The following is a 20,421-nucleotide window of genomic DNA, read 5'->3' on the forward strand; positions in this document are numbered from 1 at the left end:
GCCATGGCCGTGCACTACTGCGGGCTGTGCCGCCGCAGCGCCTTCACCGGCCGCCGGCACCTCTACAGCGCGGGGCATCGCCGGCGGCTGCGGGAGACGCTGGCTCGGCTGCAGGAGGCGACGGCGGCGGCGCGGGCGGCTGTGGCCGATGTGGCCGCGGCCGTGCAGCGCTACGACCCAGCGGAGCACGATGGGCGCGTGTGGTGCCCGTGCTGCGGGCGCGGCGTGCGGAGGGACAGGCGGTGCGGCGGGCGGGCACTGCTGCAAGCCGGGCTGCTGCGGCACTTGGCCGGGTGCGTGGGCAGGAACGGAGGGAGGGCAGATGCTGCCCCAGGCCAGGCTGCTGCGGCGCTTGGCCGGGTGCGGGCGGTGCTGAAGGTGCCGTGGTGTCCCGCAGGCCCGAGCACCGCCGGCAGACGGCGCGGTTCTGGCGGGAGAACCGGGCGGAGGCGGCGCTGCGGGAGCGGTGCCTGGTGCCGGCCGAGGAGTACGAGCGCTTCGCGCAGGCTCTAGAGCAGGCGCTGAGCGAGCAGCAGCGGCGGGAGGAGGAACGCATCCTCCAGGTACCTCGGTCACCTGCCCGCGTTGGCGGAGGCCCGGCCTCCGCTGGCCCCGCCTCACCGCTCTCTCCCCATAGATGGCGGCCGACATCCGGGAGACCGAGCGCCGGCAGCGAGAGACGGTGCAGGCTGCGCTCCAGGTCGGTGAGCTGTATCCTGCCCTCGCTGGACCCTGGCGGGGACCGGGCACTGCTCTGCGCATCCCCACCGGGACCTGGGTGCGCTCGGGAGGAGCTAGGGGCGGGTGGGTGGAGGCTGGGCTCAGTACCAGAAATATTGTTCCTTTTTCCTCAATCTGACTCAGCTTCAAACAGAACCAGAGCTTTGTGCAGGACCTTCTGTCTGCAGGCCCCCCGCGGGACCTGAACGGTAAGCACCGCTTTCCTTAGCAGTGGCTGATGCATCCCTGCTCAAAGCACCCAACACGGGGGGAGTTTGACACTGGCATTACCAGGATCTTGCAAATCTTTTGCAAACTTTTTGTCTGCACTACGGTAAGCACCGGTCTCTTATTTCAGGGACAGCCCTTGTGCTGCAGAACAGCCTGGCCCGAGCAGAATGCAGACAGGACCTGATTTAGCCTGGATGGAATCAAGCCAGGTTCTGACCTTCATTGGCCACCAGGTAGGGGCGACTGGCTAGCGAGTGTGACTTCGATTCAACTGCATGTCACCTACAGCACGTATCACAGAGCAGAATAAGGGGTGGTCTCCAACACAAAAAAACCAGCTTTGTGGATTTGGGCAAGCAGCTAGCTCAGTTTCAGTTACCCAGGTTTAACTTTCATTAAGCAAACATTCTTTAGGATGCTGTGAAGAAAAAACAACCAAACATCCTTTTAAAGAAAAGTAGAGAAGAGCTTTCCTCTGCCTTTTTGTAATAGAACTTGATTCTGGAAGGGAATGAAGATAATGTTCTTCTGTTCAGAGATACTCTTAAACATAAGATTCTCATAAGCATTTTATGTTCCTATTAACAGGAAACAGAAGGAAAAGGAAATGTCCACACAGGCAAGTGCACCTGCATCGACTCACTGGGTTGCTGCCTCATGGCTTGCAAATGTCACAGGGATAATGCAAAGCAGTTTTGAAGCAGTTGCAGCATAACCAGGAAGTGCTCACTCTTTTGGCAATATTTGACATACTAGAGGAGAAGAAAACACTTCAGCATTGTAAAAACTGTTTATGCTGCTGCTGTGGGGATTGTATGATTTGGGGTGTGATCTGCCATGGCCTTAACTGAGGAAGCCAGCTCCTTTTTCTCAGAACACTCAAGAGTTCATGTCGTCACTTGCTTGGTAGAGCAAGCAGCAGACGGGGGGAAGAGGGGACACTTTTTCCTGTCACAGTTTAGGATAACGTCAGTGGCTAAGTAAGTATTCCCTGTGACTTCTAGGAGCAAAACCTCCATGGCTATCAGAGGAAGAAGTTGGAAGTAAACAACAAATCGGACCTTCCTATGAGGAATTTCTCAAACACAGTGAGCAGCTCACAAACCTTTTAGTTAACCTTACAGTCACTTTACCATGCTAGAGAACCAAAAACAATTTGAAAAACTTTTGCTGAAAAAAGTATTTGGGCTTTTGAGCAACCCGGCCTAGGCAAAGTGTCCCCATCCATAGTGCTGGGCATTGCAGCAACGTGATCCTTAAGTTCCCTTCCAACCCAAACCACTCTACAACTGTATTTTATATTTTTCAGAGGAGAAGCAGAAGCTGAAAAAGCTCCCGGTGCAGCGAGTTGGTGCCAACTTTGACCATACCTCTCAAACAAGTGACAGCTGGCTCCCTTCCTTTGGGCGTGTATGGAATCACGGCAGGAGGTGGCAGTCCCGGTGAGCTTCAGGCAAGCACAGATGGATGCCAGGGGGGAGAGTCCATGGCTTCTGTCCATGCAAGCTATTCATGCAGCAGGCTCTGAGGTAGCAGCAAGCATAAGGAGACATCCTGCCATACGAGTTATGCCACACAGTGCTTAATCCAGGCAGAGTATCATTCTTGTCCTAGAGCAGCACACACATGGCTTATGAGGTGAAGCATGCTGCACACATGAAGGCATCTGCCTCATTTTGTGTGGTTCACCTTTCAGACCCACATACTGTCCCACTGGCGCCTTTTAATGTGCCAGAACTCTGTCAGCTAGCTGGAGCTACCACTCACTGAGGTAACAAAAATATTGAGGGAGCTTCCTTGCTAAAACACTATGTACAGCACTTTTTCGAGGAAAGTGTTCCATTATCTCTGTCTAAAGGCTACTGCAGTCTGACTTCTATGCTTTCTTTCAGGCATCAGTTTAGAACTGAATCAGGGGAAAAGAAGAAAAAAAGGTGATCAGATAAGGAACACCAGACACCCAGCGCTGCTGTGGAAAGGCTGACTGTAGGTAGCTGCAGTTTTGTTGCTGACTGCCCTGTAAGGACACAGTGTCCATCTCAGCATCACGTCTAAAGCCACACAAAGTTAGGTCCTGCCAGCAAGGACAGGCTCCTGTGGATGCCCTATCTTCACTACCAGAAAGCCTACTCTATACAGCAAGTGATGCCAGTGGCCTATGCTGACGTGGAACATCCCATTAAAGAAAGAATTTTCAGAGAAATAAACTTTTTTTTTTTAAATGCTTCTGTGTTTGTAAACCAACTGAAACTCATTTCAAATGCAGGGCCCACCCTGCAGGCAACCAATGCCAGGTGCCTGATATTTTCATTCAAATTTGTATTGCTTTCCTTCATTCTAACATGCATCCTTTACATGGGCTAATATCACTGGCTGCTGTAGGTAATGCAGAAGTTTCTTCCCTTTTAGCAATGCATTTGTAACACTAATAAAAGGCAAAAACCAGCTGGTAGAGGACAACAGCCAGGACCTCTACTAGAATTCGCTATCAATAATGCATCAGTAATGAAACATACGCATTCTTGAAAATGCAAGAAATATTATAATCAGTAATTTTATTGTGTGCATTACATATGACGCATTGTTGACGAAGTCACTGGAGAACCTGCAAAGCAAGAAGTCCCCAATCAGAAAACCAGGTCAAAGCAGGCTAGCACAAAGTAAACAGTCTGACAGTTTTGTTCCCGCAGGAACACCTGGCCATGGTGCCCTATGAGAGCAGGGAGGACAAGTGTCCATTTGCCCTGCAGCAAGGGGAACAAATGATGCTTTCCCCATGCAATGGGCACAGGGACAAAATCAGAAATCGCTCTTTAATTCTGGAGAAGCGATGTTTCCAGTTATGTTCCCCCAGGAAGTTGCTCAGGATGCGAGCAAAATATTTTTGGAGTCTCTGGAAGAACAGCCCACCACAGCCATGTGGAAGTTGCTCATTACACATTGTATAGCTGTCCATTAGCTCCTGACAGCACAACTCAGCTCCTCAGCACCCGGTCTCACCTCACTATGCGTCCTCCCCTGCAGCAGGCGCGTCTCCGCCTTTCGTGTTTCGGGTATAGATCACTTGGGCTCGGTGCTTGGACACCAGTTTGATCAAACCTATAAAAAACCAAAATTATGTCAGTGTGCATGTACTGACAGATGCCAGGGATGCTGAGGTCCCTCCTAGAGAGGCAGGGCAACATACAAGAGGAACTACTAGGGTGTAGCAGCTCATGCAAGTCTTTCATTCCCATCTGGCTGCCTTTACATCGCAGCCCATCCCTTCTGGCAACATTTTTCTTAGTACAGCAAAGCTCCTATATGTAAGCAGAACTGCAGCTCCATGCTTTGGAGCACTTCTGAAATGCAAGCTGAGGCAGTGGCTCCCCAAAAACAATTTACGCATGGAGCACTTCAGATGCTGCAGGAAAGCTGCTGGGCAAACCAAACAGCCAATTCAAGCAGCTTTCTGGGCTTTTTCCAGTTTTAAGTGCTCACCTTTGCTGAGCAGCTCCTGGAGGGCAGCCCGAGCCAGGGAGCCTCGAATCTTCAGCCTTTCTGAGACAACTGCAGGTGTGATCAGTTTGTAGTTGGGCACTTCTTTGCACAGTTTGTCATAGGTGGCCTTGTCAAACAGGACAAGGTTGTTCAACTTGTCTCTCACTTTCCCCTTGGACCACTTCTACTTGAAAAGAGAGAAAAAACAATGCCCCCTAAGCCATCCTGTAAGCAAGAACAAAACAAACTAAAGGATACCCCGAGAACTGCACCATCAAATGTGTCCGTATCACATCCAAAACTAAAGGACTAATGAGATGCACAAAAGCGCCTTTGTAAATGAACGTGCTGCAGATAATACCTGCAGTATCTAAAAATAAAAGGACTAAAGCCTTCTGTTACTCGGGCTTAACGCTATTATGTACACCTTGCTGGCAGATAAAGAGCTGGCTCCTCTAACAAGACGCCCGCCCCGCCTTCACAAGGCTCCCGGGGCCCGGCCACGCTGCCCACGCGCCAGGCCCGGGGATCCCCGAGCCCTCAGCCCCGCCGACTCCCACCTTCTTCTTGGCTTTGCCGCCGGATTTGTTGACCGGGTCCTTGTCCTTCTTGGCGGACTTGCCCGCGTCCTTCTTCTTCTTGTCGTCTTTGGGCGGCTGCGAGAGGGTGAGAAGGATGGGGGGTGAAGGGCGAGGCGCGGGGCCGCCCCCTCGAGATGCCCGCAGGGGTTCCCGCCCCGCTCCGGGAACCGCCAGTGTCTCCCGGGGGCCCCGGCCCGGCTCGCCAGCCGCCCCCCGGCCCGGCCCCGCTCACCATGATGCGGCCGCGGCTGCTCCGCAAGATGTCGGCGAGAAAGGAAGAGCCCGGCGTGGGGCGGGGGCGGGCCCCGGGCGGGCCGGACGTCACTGCCGGGGCGGGCGCGGCGGCGCTGCCGGGGCGGAAGGGCGGTGCTGCTGCCGGGGCGCTGCGCCATGGCGATCTTCAGCGTCTACGTGGTTAACAAGGCGGGCGGCCTCATCTACCAGCTGGACCACTACGCGCCCCGCGCCGACACCGAGAAGACGTTCAGCTTTCCGCTCGATCTCGTCCTACGCCCGCACGACGAGCGCGTCGTCGTCGCCTTCGGGCAGCGGGACGGCATCCGCGGTGCGGCGGGTGGGAAGGGCCGGGCGGGCCGGGCCGGGCCGGGCCGGGCTTATTGAGTGAGCGACTGACGCCGCTGTCCCCGCAGTGGGTCACGCCGTGCTCGCCATCAACGGCGCCGAGGTCAACGGTCGCTTCACGGCGGACGGGAAGGACGTGCTGGAGTTCCTGGGTAACCCCGCCAACTACCCGGTGTCCATCCGCTTCGGCCGCCACCGGCTCTCCTCCAACGAGAAGCTTATGCTGGCCTCCATGTTCCACTCGTGAGTCAGGGTGGGCCGTGACGGGATGGGGGTGGCACGGGCGGTGAGGGGTGCTGAGGGGCCTGTCCCCACAGGCTGTTTGCCATCGGGTCACAGCTGTCACCTGAAGTTGGGAGCTCCGGGATCGAGATGCTGGAGACCGACACCTTCAAGTTGCACTGCTTCCAGACACTGACAGGTACCATCGGGCCCTGGGCACCCGGCACCCCTCGGCTTTGCCAGGGCTGTCTCTGTGCTTGGCCTTCCTTATGCTCCTGGCATTATGGCTCCAGGGATCAAATTCATGGTTCTGGCTGACCCAAGGCAGACAGGGATAGATGCTCTTCTCCGCAAAATCTATGAGATTTACTCAGACTTCGCTCTGAAGAATCCTTTCTACTCCCTGGAGATGCCAATAAGGTAAGGAGAAGCCCACTTCTAGTAACCTGGCTGCAACCCCTCATTGCTTTCTACCTACGCAGTAGTAAATGCTGACAGTCCTTAAGTAGCAAAACTGGCTGAGGGAAGGGGAAGCAAGCCACAGCACACTGCTGCAGAGAGGATGCAGACCAGTGCTGGCTCTGCTTGGGAATTGGGAGCTGCACTTCCTTGGCACAAACCCTGCTGTCCTACCATCTGTTCAGATCCATACAAGAAGCTTTAATCTTAATTACGGACCAAGTCAGACCTCGACAGCAGTCACGTTGCTGTGTCATAACTTCCTGAATCTCTCCTTGAAGGATGCAGAGCCAAAGGATGTGGAGATCCTTTGTTAGCTTTAACTCGCTTCTGTAGGTAAAAGTCATCCCTTTTGCTTTTCTGATTGTTTCAGGTGTGAGTTGTTTGATCAGAACTTGAAGCTTGCTCTGGAGGTGGCAGAGAAAGCTGGACCCTTCGGACCTGGATCATAGAGAAAGCCTTGCCTGTTGCACAGATTCATTTGTCTGAAGAGCAGGGCCTCTCTCTTCCCTGGCTGGCCTCTCACAAAGCTCCCCTCTCCACAGCAGAGACTGCACATCCCCAAAACGTGCTTCAGTATCTCCCAAAATACCGGTTTATCCCCTTGGTTGGGAAACTTACCTTAAACAGATTCCTTAGCACTGTTTACATTGGGCCACAGGGCCTTCCTTATTCCTGTTGCAGCTCCGCTGCACTTGGGTGAAGGAGAAGGTGCAGGTCTGTGGCCTTACCACAGTCAGTGCTTTTCTTTCCTGTCATAAATGTACATATGTATTTTTCCTGTATAGCTCTAACTTACGGTCTTGCAGAGGGTTTCTGTATAGAAGTAATAAGTGTTTATTAATGAGGCAAATGGCTGCTTGCTTTCTGTTGACAGGGACATTTGTGCCGGTGGCCCCTCAAGAGGATAAGTGGGTTGGGGTGGTTTTGCTTGCACCACTCTCCATAAGACAACCAGGGCCCTTGTGACACTGCTCCATTTTTATTTCACATATAGAAGAGGATCATGTAATTAAGTACAAAATGCAATTCACTTCCATTTTTTTAATTAAGGCTAGCTAACTACTCTTGCAACCAAGGTATTCAGCAAAATACCTGCATGCAGGCTCTTTACGAGTTGAATTTGCCTCTTTCAGGACCCTAAAGCAGTAAATCCTTTTGGGAAAAAACAAGAGTATTCAACAAAATCCTGGTTAAAAACCTGAGTGTACTTACTGCAGGGTGCCGGGCCTGACTGCTGTCAGTGATGGCTCTGCTAAGGCTGACTCAGAGGCAGCCCAAACCCCTGCCTGCAGCTGTGAGAGACACAACTCTTGACCAAAACCACGCCAGTCTTCACACCTTGTACTGAAAAAATACAAGCCAGTGCTCGAAATGTGGGTTATCACAAAACCCAGCTGCAGAAATTGTGGGTTGGTGGTGGCTGCTGTTGCAATTCTTTCTGCTGGGATAGTTTTCCTGGCAGATTTGCAGAGCACTGGCTACGAGCTGCCTTGGCAGCAGCTGCCTGCTTTGTAAATCATTAACACTGCACACAGACATTGCACCACGTGGGATCAGTTCACTAGAAGGAGCTTCTCTAAACGAATTCCCAGGGAGCATGCCTATATCTAAATGCTGCAGAGAGCCCTGCTGCAGCATGTCCTGCTGTTCCACTTGTCCACAGCAACACACTCCATTGCTCCTAGCAACTAACCCCAGGTACAGCTAAAGCCTTGCTGCTGTCAAAGCAGGCCAGATGTCACCATTCCCTGCTCTGTTGCTGTCGTGTGGCTGAGCACACACAGAGCTCATGCTGAAGTGACCTGGGACAGCTGTACTTACGACAGCTGGATGGGACGGATGCAGGTGGCAAAGGCTCAGTTCAGGGCCCCTGAGCAGTGAAGCTGAACTGATTAATGGCTGAGACAAACAATAATGACAAAACTAGAGGTAAGTGCACCTGAAGCCAGTCATTTCAGACCACTTGTAGTGGGGAAGCTCAGACTGCAGAGCCTGCTTGCTTCACTAACAGTGCTGTGAGGAAGAGGTACAGTAAAATCATTGCAAATGTAAACTAGGTGAATTATCACATCTTGAGGGAAAAAGTGATCAGTAGCAGGAACCTTGTGCCCTCTGGAACCTGACACTGGATGAGAAATTGAGACATTTTTATCTAGGTTGCAGCAATAGGTAAACTCACTTCTAGGCCAGTTAAACAAAAACGAGCATCATTCACGTCAGCGTGGGAACATCCCTTCCACCAAGCAGCTTATCCTCAGTCAGCCTTCCTGGAAATCCGGCCCATCTTGGTGCGGATGTTTCGTAGAAAGAAGAAAGCCACCGTGCCAGCGATACAGGTGACTTCAGCTACCCAGAAGGCTGTAGCCCAGCTGTAGTGCTTGGCAATTGTACTGAAAGGCAGTCCAGCCAGGAAGCCTCCAACTGTAACAAAACACAAACAGAAAGCTAACAACACTTGTGCACTCCCATATTATCTACCAGTACCTGGTTTAGCATATATAAACATTCCTCAGGCCTGGTTTGAACTTAAAGCACAACGCAAAACCTGTCAGGCACAGCACGAAGCATCCCTGAGGCTTCCAGCTCCATTATCTCGCTCCTTAGGTGGCTTCCCACGATCAGTAACTTGGCACCCAGGGGACAGACCACGCTTCATCAAGAATGTGCATGGGTTTTGTTTGTTTTTTGGGGAAACGGGTATTACTTACCATTGGCCATGAGGGCCACTATGGCATGGGAGGTGCCGCACAGGTTGGCAGGGGCACTTTCGTTGGCTATGACCCCAAAGAGGGCAATCGGCCCATACGAGGAGAACCCAAACACAGCTCCCAGAGTCAGAATCCACAGCTGTCAAAGTAAGTTAAAATCAGAAACAGGATCTGTGAATCTCACCACTGTCAGTTAGCAACTGTTGACAATTCTCAGATTCCATACACAGGACCAGGGAGTTCTGACATTTTCAGGCTGACACCAGCTCCCCAGCCTGCAGCCAGAAGAGCTCAAGCCTGTAGAGACCCCACATCCATAAAGCCCAGCTGCATCTCCACCACCCCGTCTTGCTGGCCAGTGCAAGCTCTCCTTCCCACAATTCTGCCCCCCACACCATGTAACACATCCCGTGCTGATTTGCAAGAAACAGAACATCAAAGAAGGGCAATGAGCCTGTGAAATCGCAGGAAAGAACTGCGAATCAGGTTGCTTTCATAAACAATCCTGGAGCTACCAACTGAAAGCTTTTCTCAGTTTAGATGCATGGGACTGATCAGAGCATGTTTATTTGTGAGACACCTCTCTCTGATAACCTCTATGTTACTAAACTGAGAAACCAAAAAAAACCATCAAAAAAACCCACAAAAAAACCCCAACAGTCTGAACTTCAGTGTTAGCTTATGCTCTAAGAAACCTATCTGGCCCAAAATTATCAGTCTCTTGTTTGCACAACGAAGGATAAGTAACACCTCCATGTTACAGCATGCTTTTAGAACTGCAAACACCATTTCAAAAAGCCCAGGAAGAAGTAAGTGCCAACTGTGGCGGCAGTGGCTGGGCATACCCTACACCATCTTATTTTCCAGATGTGAAACAGAAACGGGTTAGGAAAACACTTGCCAGAAACTAAGTAAGAATGCATCTGCCAGAGCAGAATAATTCTTTCTGATCTCACCCACAAGACCCCTTAGGTGGCTATATGATGAACAGAAGTCCTCAGACCCTTCTGTATAAAACTTAAACAGTTACATAGTTAGACGTTTTGAACTCAGTTAGTGCACTCAAACTATCGTAAGAAAATGTTGCTTTTACCAAACTTACAGTAATCTCTTGTCAATGCCCTGGTTCTAAGTTCTGAGGTGCTAACCAACCTCTCAGGATAGGAGTAAGGCAGACCAGGGAAAGAAGAAACAGGAAGAGGGAGAAAAAATGCAAGCAGAAACCTCATGTTCTTTTAGGCCTGTAAGATCAGCTAGAGGTTGCAAGGCTACAGTCCAGAAGTGGTTTTCCTGAAGAAGAAAAAAATGAAAGGAGGAAAGAAGTTTTATTTATTTAGCAAGCATGAGGACAGATGCAAGTCACATCTAATGCAAAGCTGAGAAGGCAGGCTGCCTGCAACAACAGGACAGCAGGAGCACCCCAAGCCAGGCTAAGTCAGTGCTTCTCCATAGTGCAAACAGAGAAACCCTTGGGAATGGTGAAGAAAACCATCATGCTCCCTGTCATCAAACCCGCCCCATTCCAGAGCTATCCTTATAACTGATGGCCAGCTGCTGCATGTGAATTACCTTGGGAGAGTCACCTGTGACTGTGACCCGAAAGAGGAACATGGACACACACATCCCAGCCATCATGGAAAGCAGCAACGCATGCCGAGGATTCCCATAGCTTGACAGACCCACCTGTGACACAAGGAAGGACAGCTGAGAGTCACAAACTGGAGGAACTTTCTTTTATACTTGTAGTGACTAACGCCATCCACAGCCCAGTCAGAAATATGGATGGCCCATCAACAGCACATCTGTTGGCACACCTTGTTAGTGTGGTTTAAGGGCTGCCCACAGTCAAACTGTGCTAAACAAAAGCTCTTAGTGATGAACGATACTTCAGTTATCAACCACTTCCACCCTGAATTTGGCTCTAGATCCCACTCCTGGATTTTAATGTGGGGTTTTTTTTCCAGCCAGAAGAAAACTATCAGCAACCAGTTCTTCAAAACGAAAATCTGGAGGCCACAGTAAATCAAAAAAATTAAAAACAGATTAAATATCTCAAACATGACAGGCATATTGCAACCCCTAACATCAGTGCATCTGTTCTCCAGCACCTTCTGGAGTGTTCAGCAGCTGTGCCCATGCCCACGGCAGAACTGAGTATGGGCTGGTTTCTCTGCTGTGCTCACAGGGACAGCACCCTGCCTGAGCACCTCAGTGAAGAAGCTCAGATTGCCGCCGTGTTACCTGCCCAGCGTGCCCGAGGGTGCACACGACTTACTTTTGCTACTGCTCTATCAGAAAGGTATCCAGCAGCAATGCTTCCCACCAGGCCCCCAATCTCCAAGGCACTCATGTAGGAACTGCCTAGAACACAGATGAAGCAAAGAATGGTCCATCAGATTTGGTCAAAACAGAAAAGCTGCTGTGGGCTCCAGACCAGCCCCACTGCTGTAAGCTCACAGAGCACTTGAGCAGCTCTGCTGGACACAACCCTCTGGCTCATCCCTGCTCAGGAATGCCCGTCTGGCAGTCCCAGGAAAGTCCTGGCACTAGGGTGCTTGGTGCATGCAGTAACTCCATTACTGGTTTATTTCAAAACCTATGTGTATCTAAGCAGACAGCTAGGAGGTGGGCAAACAAGTCCCTCGGGTGGAAGGACCTCTACCCAGGCGAACTCTGGGCAACACCTCCAAGATTGCAGCCCCAGAGCTTAACAATGCAGTTTTGCATCTTACCCACAAGCATGGACTGTCCCCTCTCCTGGATCAGGAAGAGCTGTCCCCAGTCAGTACAGCACGTTTTCACTCCAAAAACGACCAGGTAGCCTGTTGAGAGCACCCAAAGGTATGGTGAGAGCAGAAGCTCTGTCAAGGTGCTGTTGTCGCTGGAGGAACCTGTAGGAAGGTTGGGAGGAGTGTTACCACAGCCCAAGGCACACCAACCAGCGGCCCAGCAGACAGATCTGCAGGCAGGATCCAAGCACAAGAACATCCCCACACAGGGAGGTATTCACAGCTGCTGAATGGTAGTGAATGGCTCTACCTCCCCCTTGTTCTGGTGATTTCAGAATAATTTCTGTCATTTTATCCCACATTCATTAAAGATTTGAAAAGAATAATCAAAACACTACTCCCAGTAATTTTCTGTATTGCAGTTGCCAATAAATCCTTCACACAGCTTGTTAGAAAAACTACCTCCAGATTCTTAGGGAGCATTTTTAAGCTGTGCCTGTGAAAGCCACTGCACAGACCCAAACAAAGATGCTGACTTTCAGATTCTACCTTGACTTTTGCATCAGTCTTCCAGGAACACCAACAGACTTGCTCTCCCCAGATAATGCTCCAGGGAAACAATATTCTTTCCTTATGCAAAGGGGTCAAGTCTGGCAGCACAGGCAGCATGGGACAGCATGGAACATAGGCTGAGTTTCCACTGGCCCTTAAAATCCTACTGAAAACCTGTGTTGCAATTCTCATCTACATGTTCTGCTTTCAGAGAAGCACTACACTCAGTGGTCTGAACAAACATTTACTAACTAGATGTCATAGGTTAGGACAGAAACACTGAGCAGAGTCCATCGTGAGCCAGGGGTCAAGAGAGCCTAAGGTGGGGTGAGGGGAGAACTGCCCGTCTGCTGCCAAAGCGGAGGAGCAGAAGGTCAGGCTTAAGGAAGCATTCCCTGCTGTTGTACTTCTTCTCTCTCCACCACCTCACCAAAACTGCATTCGCAATCTAAACACACAAGGCTCCAAGAAAACAGGGATGCTGGTAGCAGGAAGATGTGACATATACGGAGAGAGCCAGCTGTGAGCATCTCAGCAACACACAGATAGGCTGCTGGCAGGCTAAGGAGCAAGGCTAACAGAGGGCTAACAGCAGGCTTTTCCCCTGCTCTGTCACATTCTCAGGAATCCCTACATCAGCCGCTTCCCACAAGATCACAGTGGGCCTTGGTTTATACCATTTCTACCTTCAATTACCAGAATAAAGCTGCCAATCAAAATCAACCCCTTAACCACATGTCTGCCAAGCTGTGATTTCAGAAAGTGGGGAGGATGAGGGTGTCAGTATGTGAGAACAACACATCTGTACCAGAATACAGACAGAAGGCACCGCACCTTCTCCTGCGGCTGCCTGCTTGCATGGAAGTCACATGCTCACCTTTCTTCCCTTTCTTGGCTCCTTGTTCAATGTTGGGCAGCCCAACATCTGATGGCTCATTTTTAACCAGGACAAGGCAAACAAAAGAGACAACCACGCAGGTGAAGCCAGAGAAGGACAAAGTCTTGCGCCAATCGTAGTTCATAGACACGAGAGCAGCAACAATGGGACCTAAGCCTCCAGCCAAGTTCATGCTTGTAGACAGGATTGCCCACCAAGTCCCAAACTGAGAGGGCTCAAACCACTGTGCAACAACAAGACAAACAGCATGAAGTGTAAGAGAGTGACAGCACACCTGAAAACCCTCCCTTGAGGCCCATGATGTGGGGTTGGGGCAATTCAGACACAGAACTCCAAAAGCAGGTAGAGGGAACACCCCCACCTCGATACTTTAGTCATGCAGGGAACTCCAAATGTTACTCAAGCGTCAGCTGTAAGAGCTTGACAGGTGCTCACACCGTGAGCCAGCTCAAAGCTATTTCCATTTACAGACCATGAAACTGAGACGTGGGGCAGGAGAGGCAAGCTTAAGAGCACATGGTTCTGCGTACTCACTTGCTAGGAACAGGGTCCTCCTGGAGAGGTCTGCTGGCTCAGGAACTTGGATGGATACGCAGAGAGTCACAGGGTAACTTTAGGACTTGCTTTTGCATTAAGTATCAGACATGATGGACTCCACATTGCAATGAGCACTCGGAGCCAGAACCACTTGGGTGGTTCTTGTCAGCAGGAAAATGTCTGAGATCTACATTCATAAACATCTTCAGAAAACACCATGGCTGATATTTCTGTTATTTGGGCCCTTCTTTTCTGTGCATTCAACTGTCCTGGACAGCCCTCTCCTTGTCAGTTAGGGGAGGCTAGGTGCCTCGCAGAAGGGCATCGAAGTTGTTTATCTCTTCCCCACCCCACCAGTACATGCAGTACATTCATTCCTGGATTTTACATCTTCCATGAGGGATCAGCATAAAGCTGACCAACCTCCTTTCCTTCTGTCCTAGGGAAAAATCAATCTGTTCCTTTTAGATTGTCACAAACCCCAAGTACATACAGCTTGAAGATTCATTTCACGCTGTTCCTCCATCTTACCCAGTTTTCTACCTGAACCACCTGTGACTTGGAATTCCTGAGTTGCCCAAGCGTGCAGATGGAACTGTGCTCACTGCCCCCGACCCACAGCAAAACCTGACTTGCAGCAGCAGACAAGCAGTCGTGTGTGTCCACACCTAAAATACTTAATTCCAACAGTCCGTCTCTACAAGGCAGAACTCTGCTACCAGGAGATGTTACTCACCGAACTGAGCTAGACTCAAGGCACACAGGGGCAAGGGCTACAGACTGAATCTTTGCTAGAATAAGCAAATCCCCGTGCACAGAAACTTGTTCCACAGGCAGCAGAATGCAGATAGTGCTCTAGACCTCCTTGGCTGGAAGGGAGTGGGAAAAGCTGCGAGTCCCTCTGGATTCTGAGCAAGCATGGTCTGCACAGCCCTGATGCCAGGACAGGTCAAGAGAGCAGCGGCAAGTTCCCCACCTTTCCCAGCACTCACCTTCCGCAGGATCTTCCCGCAGGGCGGCCAGCCCAGTCCCTGGGCCAGGCCGTTGAGGAACCAGAGCCCGGCGAAGGCCACGACGGTGGAGCTCCAGGAGAAGACCACGTTGACCAAGCCCACCATGAGGAGGCCGGAGGAGAAGAGCCAGCGGGCACTCATCTGGTCCGAAAGGACGCCGCTGATGAACTTGCTGATGGCGTAGGCTGCAGACTGGCTGCTGGTGATAAGACCTGCGGCGGGCAGAGCCCGGGGGTGCCTCAGCCCGCGGCACGGCCACCTCCGGGCCGGCGGGGCGGCGGGGCCCGGGACCGACACTCACCCAGGTCGTCCTTCCCCAGCGGCACCTCGGCCATGACGGCGGGCATGACAAACGAGAAGGTTTTACGGTTGAAGTAATACAGCGTGTACCCCACGAACATGGCCGCGAAGATCACGGCCCGGTACCGCCCGTAGCCGCCGGCCGCCATCGCGCCGCGCTCCCCGCGGGGCCGCCCCGGCCGGGCCGCACCGGGCCAGGGCACGGCCCCGCCCCGCCCGCGGAAGTCCCGCCCCGGCCCCGCCCGCAGCTCCCGGCACACAAGGCACTGCTCTGCACAGCTCGTCAGGAAGTGTCGCTTTTATTTTTGGTTGAAGAGGCCAGAATGGAGAACAATGTCAGATGCACATTCGCAGCCGTCGGACCCCACTCGTGTGTGTGGCAGCGGCAGGGACGGTCCGAGGAGGCAGGAGGTCACGGCCGGGGACGGGGAAGGTCACACGATTAAGTCGGTCCGAGTGCACAAAACACAGAGGAAGTAGGGCAGTTGCCATTAAGACTTTCCAGGTTTGGTTGTTTGATCCGTATCACTGTCCTTGTGACTGACTACAGGATGTGCCAACACGGCCCATCTTTCCCTCTCCTCTGCATTCAATGTTGCCTTTTCTGAACTTTTAAAACTATAAACAGAATCTTGACTTGTCAAGTCTCACTTCATGGTGTTTGGACTCTGCTACAGAGCACAGATAGTTTTAACAAACAGCCTATGGAAAACAGACACAGATCATCTGCCTTCCCAGTTCTGTTCTGCCTTCCCATTAATCCAAGTATTAATACACCTCCCACCAGCTGAAATCGCACATTTGCTCTAAGTCAGGGCCTCATATGCAAAGACAACAGCACTTCAGGTCTATATCCCTATGCAATCATCTTCACAAGAGGTAGGGCACAGGGTTTACGTTCCAAGTTACTTCCTAAACCTTAAGATGTTTCTTTACTGCTTTCTCCCCACAGGAAAGTCACTTCGGTGACTTCTGTACTGAAACAGAGACAATTCTTGCTTGGTGGGCACTCTGCCACACATAATAAAAGAAAAACAACAACCAATTCACTAAGTTAGTAGAGGCAAAATCCGCAGAAAGAACAAAAAAATAAATTTACATCTCTATCCCATTGTGTTGTCAGACTCTTGTTGTGTTCCATTTACATCATGACTAACCAGGTCCATAAGAAAAACAAGAAAGTAACTATGAAATAAATAGATGCTGACACTCGTGGGATTTCAGGGTGTTACAATTCATCGTTTTTCCTGCTTTCTCCTCCAGCTTCTGCCTTCTCTTTTTTGGACCCTGTGTAATGAAGCAAACTCAATTTCACACTGCAGTGGTTTTCACAGTGCACAAAGCAGCACAGAGAGTCTCCCACATTCGCAAAATTTGCCACGAAACTTGCAGTCCATGGTACAGAGGTTTTGGGGATTGATACTCAGCCCCACGGAGCTGAAGACATGAACTCTCTGCCCCTGTTAACAAGTGCTGCCCTAGCAGCAGGAGGGGCACAGCAGCTCTCAAAGAGAGCCAGTCTCACAGCCATGGGACTGGCTGCAAACTGCAGGGACAGGGGCACAAAGCAGCAGTGGCGCATAAGAATTGCACTCTGAACAACAAAAACATAGGAACAGCAAGGAACCAAAATTTGCATTCCTGTTTGCAGAATTAACTATGGATCAGCACAGTTAATTCTGCAAACCAGAATTATTTGGGGTTTGAAAAAATTCAGGGGTTCTAATCTGCAAAGGAGCCCCCAGACACCTTGCACTTGCAGCTCCCAAGTTCCAGATTGTTAGCAAAACTTTTACCCACCAGAGTCTGATCCAGGCTTATCATCTATTGCTGCTTTCTCAGCTGTAGGAGGTTCCTTGGCTGGATCAATATCCTCTGGTTTGTCTACATTTAAAGCAGAAAGAAACACAAGTCAAGGGAGAACACAAAGGAGACAAGGTGCAAAGAGATTAGGTGAGTAAAGGTGAGCCAGCTGTGGTGCCTCAGCAGGACTGTAATAGTTCACTCTCACAGCAGATCACTCTACAACACTCAGAGAAGCACCACAAAACTGCTCCGTATTCCCCTCTGAGTGCCAGGCTCTATGTCCCCAGAAGCCCTGGAGCCTGACTGGTTGCACAGGCAAGTGACCTTTGTAGCTGGCTATGAGCAGAATCCCTTGCTCAGACCAGAGGAACCGGCAGGAATGCTGACAAACAGCACTCCAGATTTAAAAGGACCGGGGCACTTGGGACCTGAGGATCTTACAAAGTTAAAAAACTGTACATCCTAGTGCCCCAAGAGATTTTTCCTCCTGGGGTCCATCTAGGCCACAAACATTTCTAATCAACAATTCATTCTACTCATTGATCTAGGACAGGACCTTGAGTATTTGGCTCTGCACACTGAAGTGCAGTCAATGGCTTATTTTTCCTAGAAGTCAATCAGCCAGCAAGACAGCTACTGACTGTCCTGGGAAGTTTATACATAATTTCTGTTTCTTTACAAAAAACCAAACAAATGGTGGTTTGGCAAGACATAGATATTCCCAGCTGTCTTTGAAAATTAAGAGCAAACTCAATCTCACAGCTAACTACTGGCCTCCCTTCTTTAGCTCCCTTTCAATCAAGAGAAACACCATTATATATAATATAAAATTATGTAATAGGGAGTTACCTACATGCTCCCAGCCTGCTACTTACCTTCTTGTTTCCCCTCCGTGGGAGGGATAGTATTCTCAGTCTCAGGGGCTGCTGTAGTATTCTTGCCTGAATCAGTTTTTGTGGCATTCTTCTCCCTTTTGGGTTTGGGTTTTGCAAACTTGGCTTTATTCAGGAGATACTGCACTTCCCTGTCCAGGGCTGCTATCTTGAACTCTATATCTTTAGAGAGCAGCACAGGTTTCTCAGTAGGAGTGAGCTTATTCTGTTCAGCCAGCGTCTCATTTTTCCAAATCTGTGGAGCGCGAGGGAAGAGGTGCTTTTGGAATGCTTCTGGGTTCCAGGAACTGCTGTATATCACAGTATCTCAAAGTCACTGCCCCTGGCTATTCTGCTTTACTCAGGACAGCTCTCCTCCGTGCTACATTTCCACCAGCCCCTCAGTTACCCAGACAAAGGACAAAGAGAAACAAAACCCAGTGCCTGCCTTTAAAAACCAAGTGCAGTCAGATCACTGGGCTCCACCCCCACCCCAGAGACAATTCCACATGCAACACAGGAACCACTGAGACACACAAAAGGTTTGCTGGTGGTACGAAAACAAAACATGCACAATCTATTCCATGACCTTGAGTGAAAGTATAAGGCAGGAAACATAACCCAAACTGCCACCCCAGCCTCCCCCAGCATCACTCCATCCTTTAGTACCGTTGTTTCATTGATGGCTTTTTCCAGTGTACTCAGTTCCACTTCTGTGAATATCTGGTCAGACTCTGGAATCATTCGGGCTCCCCTTGTAGATAAGAAAGCTTATTTTTGTTAAGCCAAGCAGACAGCACCTTGGCAACTCTGTGGTTACAGCTCCAGTAATACAAAAACATCACAGCCACCACGCTGGACCCTTCCTGCCCCCCATTTTGGACAGAGCTCACGTGAGCCTGTTCACAGGTACTGCAGAAAGGACACCAGGGAGCACCAAGGTTCTGCTCGCCTTTTCTCAGGAAGTGCCACTGACTTTCAGACCACATTCTCTCTGGTCTCATTCTGCTGGCAGCTCCTACATGACCAGTTGCATGACATTCCTTCCCAAAAGCCTGCCCTTACCTGAGGAAGATGGTGGAGTGATTGAGCAGACTTTCCAGAGCAGCCAGGCGTTCCGGCCACTTTCTCCTTTCCTCAACACGGAAGAAAAGGTTCCTACAAAGCTTTTTCAGCTCTGAAAGCTTGTCTTTCAGCTCCTGAAAATGGGGGAGAGGAGAAAGGAGACAGTTAGTTTGACCACTGTCTAACACTGGCAACTTCAGAAGTTATAACCGCATTTGTTCTTTGCTCTATCAAATACACCATTCCAGCGCAGTACAAAGAGCCACATGACTAAGGTTTCAGTGGAATCAACAGGTTCCTGCTGAACCTTTTGTAGAAACATCCACAGCTGGAACAACTTCTTATTTTGTTCTGTGCATAATGCACTGAGGAAGCAAGAAGCTCTCAAGAACCAGGTTACAAAGGTTCTGTCAGCCTCTGTGGTCATTTCCATGTCAGCGACAGCTGACTGGTATCCTGACTGCACGCAGCAATACCTTTGTTGCAGCTGCATAGCCCTCTTCCTCCATCCAACTGGAAGCCTCATTAAGCTTTTTGGAAATTTCTTCTCTCTGCTCCTCTGTTGAGACAAACTGATACTCCTCTTGGTAAAGCTTGTCCTAAGAAAACAGAGCGAGCACTCTGGTCAAACACCCCTGAGCCTGGAAGCATATAACAACCAGAGCACTCACTTGCAACTGGGTGGGGGTGCTGCCTGCACCTACCCAAATCTGAGCTCTGCTCCTAGCATTGCCAGGAGCATAATGGTAATACAGCAGGTATAGATACACCCACATCCCATGATGGTAACGCTGCCAACAGTCATTATTTAACACACACGTAACGCTAGTTGCTTCTTCTGCACAACAGTTCCTGAGAAGCTGTAGCTTCTTTACAGTCTGGGGTCAATTGTTCAATGTGTTAAACATGCTGAAGGGAAGGCTCATTTTGTATTGAGGGAACATGGGCCTGGGAAGCCTAATGGCATTAGAAAAAGTGACTGAAAGACAAAACCTGGGCTCTTCCAATCAGCTTCCCCCAGCTCTAACAACTCCCCTGCACTCAGATCAGCCAAAAGCTGTGCAGAACACTTCTACTGCTGTCCTGGAATTCTCATTTCTTTATATCCCTCTCCTACCTGGGTCTCAAAGATGAATGACTCCAAGCTGTTGGCCGATTTTTCTCTTTCCTGTTTCTCTAGATCTCTGATCGTCAAGTCTTGGAGTCTAACATGCAAAGAGAACAGAAATCAAAGGTAGCAAGTGCCTTTGGTTGAGCAGCACATCACACACACCAGTTTCTGAGGTCAGCAGTGCTCTATGTGAGCCACCACTATTCCAAAGCAATTCACTTCCTTTATCTAGAGTTCTAACTTAGCAGAGCCAGTCCAAACCTACTTTTTCATCGAGCTCTTCAGTTCATCTTCCACCAGGTCAGGCACATCGTTTACATCCAGCTCCATGGTGATCTCATGGACAAGCTTCTGCTTCTTAGGTACTTTGATCTTCTCTTCCTCTGTTTTGGTAGCTGTGCTGTCACTGGAACTTTTGGATGGTTCTTCCTCTTTTGCAGTTTCCCTATTTTCTTTGGAACCCTGTAACACAAAGTACGTTCTCAAGCAAGGGAACAGATCTTCAGAGAAGGGAGAATTTCACTGAGGAAATGCCGTTTCTTAGGTATTAAA

General features: G+C 50.2%; 5 protein-coding genes across 9 annotated transcripts in view; 2 read left to right on the forward strand and 3 right to left on the reverse strand.

Moving 5' to 3' along the window:
• Positions 1–3: 3 nt before the first annotated feature.
• CENATAC (centrosomal AT-AC splicing factor) lies at positions 4–3,173 on the forward strand. 4 transcript variants are annotated; one of them, XR_006017068.1, is made up of 9 exons: positions 4–293; positions 398–563; positions 638–778; positions 865–929; positions 1,079–1,184; positions 1,540–1,570; positions 1,956–2,039; positions 2,261–2,722; positions 2,844–2,889. XR_006017068.1 is itself a non-coding variant. In XM_042034072.1 (9 exons), exons 1-9 carry the CDS (start codon positions 4–6, stop codon positions 2,887–2,889), a joined length of 1,062 nt encoding a protein of 353 aa, XP_041890006.1. In that variant the 3' UTR covers positions 2,890–3,173. The 4 variants fall into 4 exon arrangements, 3 of the variants coding, with proteins under 3 accessions (XP_041890006.1, XP_041890008.1, XP_041890007.1); XM_042034072.1 differs by having other exon boundaries at positions 2,261–2,393; positions 2,844–3,173; XM_042034074.1 differs by having other exon boundaries at positions 638–700; positions 2,261–2,393; positions 2,844–3,173.
• Positions 3,174–3,489: 316 nt separating this feature from the next.
• RPS25 (ribosomal protein S25) lies at positions 3,490–5,354 on the reverse strand. Its single transcript, XM_042034076.1, has 5 exons — positions 5,245–5,354; positions 4,992–5,087; positions 4,432–4,615; positions 3,952–4,050; positions 3,490–3,556 (listed from the first exon to the last, which is right to left on the reverse strand). The coding sequence occupies exons 1-4, from the start codon at positions 5,245–5,247 to the stop codon at positions 3,956–3,958; spliced, it is 378 nt and encodes a 125-aa protein (XP_041890010.1). The 5' UTR covers positions 5,248–5,354; the 3' UTR covers positions 3,490–3,556; positions 3,952–3,955.
• Positions 5,350–7,128, forward strand: TRAPPC4 (trafficking protein particle complex subunit 4). Its single transcript, XM_042034075.1, has 5 exons — positions 5,350–5,577; positions 5,663–5,837; positions 5,912–6,015; positions 6,110–6,236; positions 6,649–7,128. Exons 1-5 carry the CDS (start codon positions 5,403–5,405, stop codon positions 6,725–6,727), a joined length of 660 nt encoding a protein of 219 aa, XP_041890009.1. The 5' UTR covers positions 5,350–5,402; the 3' UTR covers positions 6,728–7,128.
• Positions 7,129–7,236: 108 nt separating this feature from the next.
• On the reverse strand, positions 7,237–15,208 carry SLC37A4 (solute carrier family 37 member 4). Of its 2 annotated transcripts, XM_042034069.1 has the most exons (9): positions 15,017–15,208; positions 14,695–14,927; positions 13,145–13,388; positions 11,719–11,877; positions 11,262–11,347; positions 10,556–10,669; positions 10,211–10,276; positions 8,987–9,125; positions 7,237–8,699 (listed from the first exon to the last, which is right to left on the reverse strand). In XM_042034069.1, exons 1-9 carry the CDS (start codon positions 15,162–15,164, stop codon positions 8,533–8,535), a joined length of 1,356 nt encoding a protein of 451 aa, XP_041890003.1. In that variant the 5' UTR covers positions 15,165–15,208; the 3' UTR covers positions 7,237–8,532. The 2 variants fall into 2 exon arrangements, with proteins under 2 accessions (XP_041890003.1, XP_041890004.1); XM_042034070.1 differs by lacking the exon at positions 10,211–10,276 and having other exon boundaries at positions 15,017–15,207.
• Positions 15,209–15,298: 90 nt separating this feature from the next.
• The window catches only part of HYOU1 (hypoxia up-regulated 1), a 31,881-nt gene continuing 26,758 nt past the window's right edge, over positions 15,299–20,421 (reverse strand). The window contains exons 17-24 of the mRNA XM_042034383.1: positions 20,135–20,331; positions 19,876–19,963; positions 19,235–19,357; positions 18,759–18,892; positions 18,363–18,447; positions 17,697–17,949; positions 16,816–16,899; positions 15,299–16,302 (exon numbers count right to left, since the gene is read on the reverse strand). Coding sequence (XP_041890317.1) covers positions 16,244–16,302; positions 16,816–16,899; positions 17,697–17,949; positions 18,363–18,447; positions 18,759–18,892; positions 19,235–19,357; positions 19,876–19,963; positions 20,135–20,331 — 1,023 coding nt within the window. The 3' untranslated portion in view covers positions 15,299–16,243. The remainder of the gene's footprint in view (positions 16,303–16,815; positions 16,900–17,696; positions 17,950–18,362; positions 18,448–18,758; positions 18,893–19,234; positions 19,358–19,875; positions 19,964–20,134; positions 20,332–20,421) is intronic.

This window comes from Corvus kubaryi, unplaced genomic scaffold (genome assembly GCF_017639235.1).
Source record: "Corvus kubaryi isolate FWS band 111438036 unplaced genomic scaffold, C.kubaryi_AGA036_p1.0 37367, whole genome shotgun sequence".
In the NCBI taxonomy this organism is placed as follows: domain Eukaryota; kingdom Metazoa; phylum Chordata; class Aves; order Passeriformes; family Corvidae; genus Corvus; species Corvus kubaryi.

What these genes read in the sequence shown, in the direction of transcription:
- CENATAC (XM_042034072.1), top strand. Translation starts at nt 4, where the DNA reads ATGGCCGTGCACTACTGCGGGCTGTGCCGCCGCAGCGCCTTCACCGGC. An exon ending in AAAAGGAAATGTCCACACAG is followed by an intron (nt 1,571 to 1,955) that starts GCAAGTGCACCT and finishes TGTGACTTCTAG; the next exon opens with GAGCAAAACCTCCATGGCTA. An exon ending in TGAGGAATTTCTCAAACACA is followed by an intron (nt 2,040 to 2,260) that starts GTGAGCAGCTCA and finishes TATATTTTTCAG; the next exon opens with AGGAGAAGCAGAAGCTGAAA.
- RPS25 (XM_042034076.1), bottom strand. An exon ending in GCGGCAAAGCCAAGAAGAAG is followed by an intron (nt 4,616 to 4,991) that starts GTGGGAGTCGGC and finishes CTTTTCAAGTAG; the next exon opens with AAGTGGTCCAAGGGGAAAGT. An exon ending in CCAGGAGCTGCTCAGCAAAG is followed by an intron (nt 4,051 to 4,431) that starts GTGAGCACTTAA and finishes GGTTTTTTATAG; the next exon opens with GTTTGATCAAACTGGTGTCC.
- TRAPPC4 (XM_042034075.1), top strand. Translation starts at nt 5,403, where the DNA reads ATGGCGATCTTCAGCGTCTACGTGGTTAACAAGGCGGGCGGCCTCATC. An exon ending in CTGCTTCCAGACACTGACAG is followed by an intron (nt 6,016 to 6,109) that starts GTACCATCGGGC and finishes TTATGGCTCCAG; the next exon opens with GGATCAAATTCATGGTTCTG. An exon ending in TCCCTGGAGATGCCAATAAG is followed by an intron (nt 6,237 to 6,648) that starts GTAAGGAGAAGC and finishes TGATTGTTTCAG; the next exon opens with GTGTGAGTTGTTTGATCAGA.
- SLC37A4 (XM_042034069.1), bottom strand. Translation starts at nt 15,164, where the DNA reads ATGGCGGCCGGCGGCTACGGGCGGTACCGGGCCGTGATCTTCGCGGCC. An exon ending in AGCCAAGAAAGGGAAGAAAG is followed by an intron (nt 11,878 to 13,144) that starts GTGAGCATGTGA and finishes ACCTTCCTACAG; the next exon opens with GTTCCTCCAGCGACAACAGC. An exon ending in TCACAGGTGACTCTCCCAAG is followed by an intron (nt 10,277 to 10,555) that starts GTAATTCACATG and finishes TTTCTTCTTCAG; the next exon opens with GAAAACCACTTCTGGACTGT.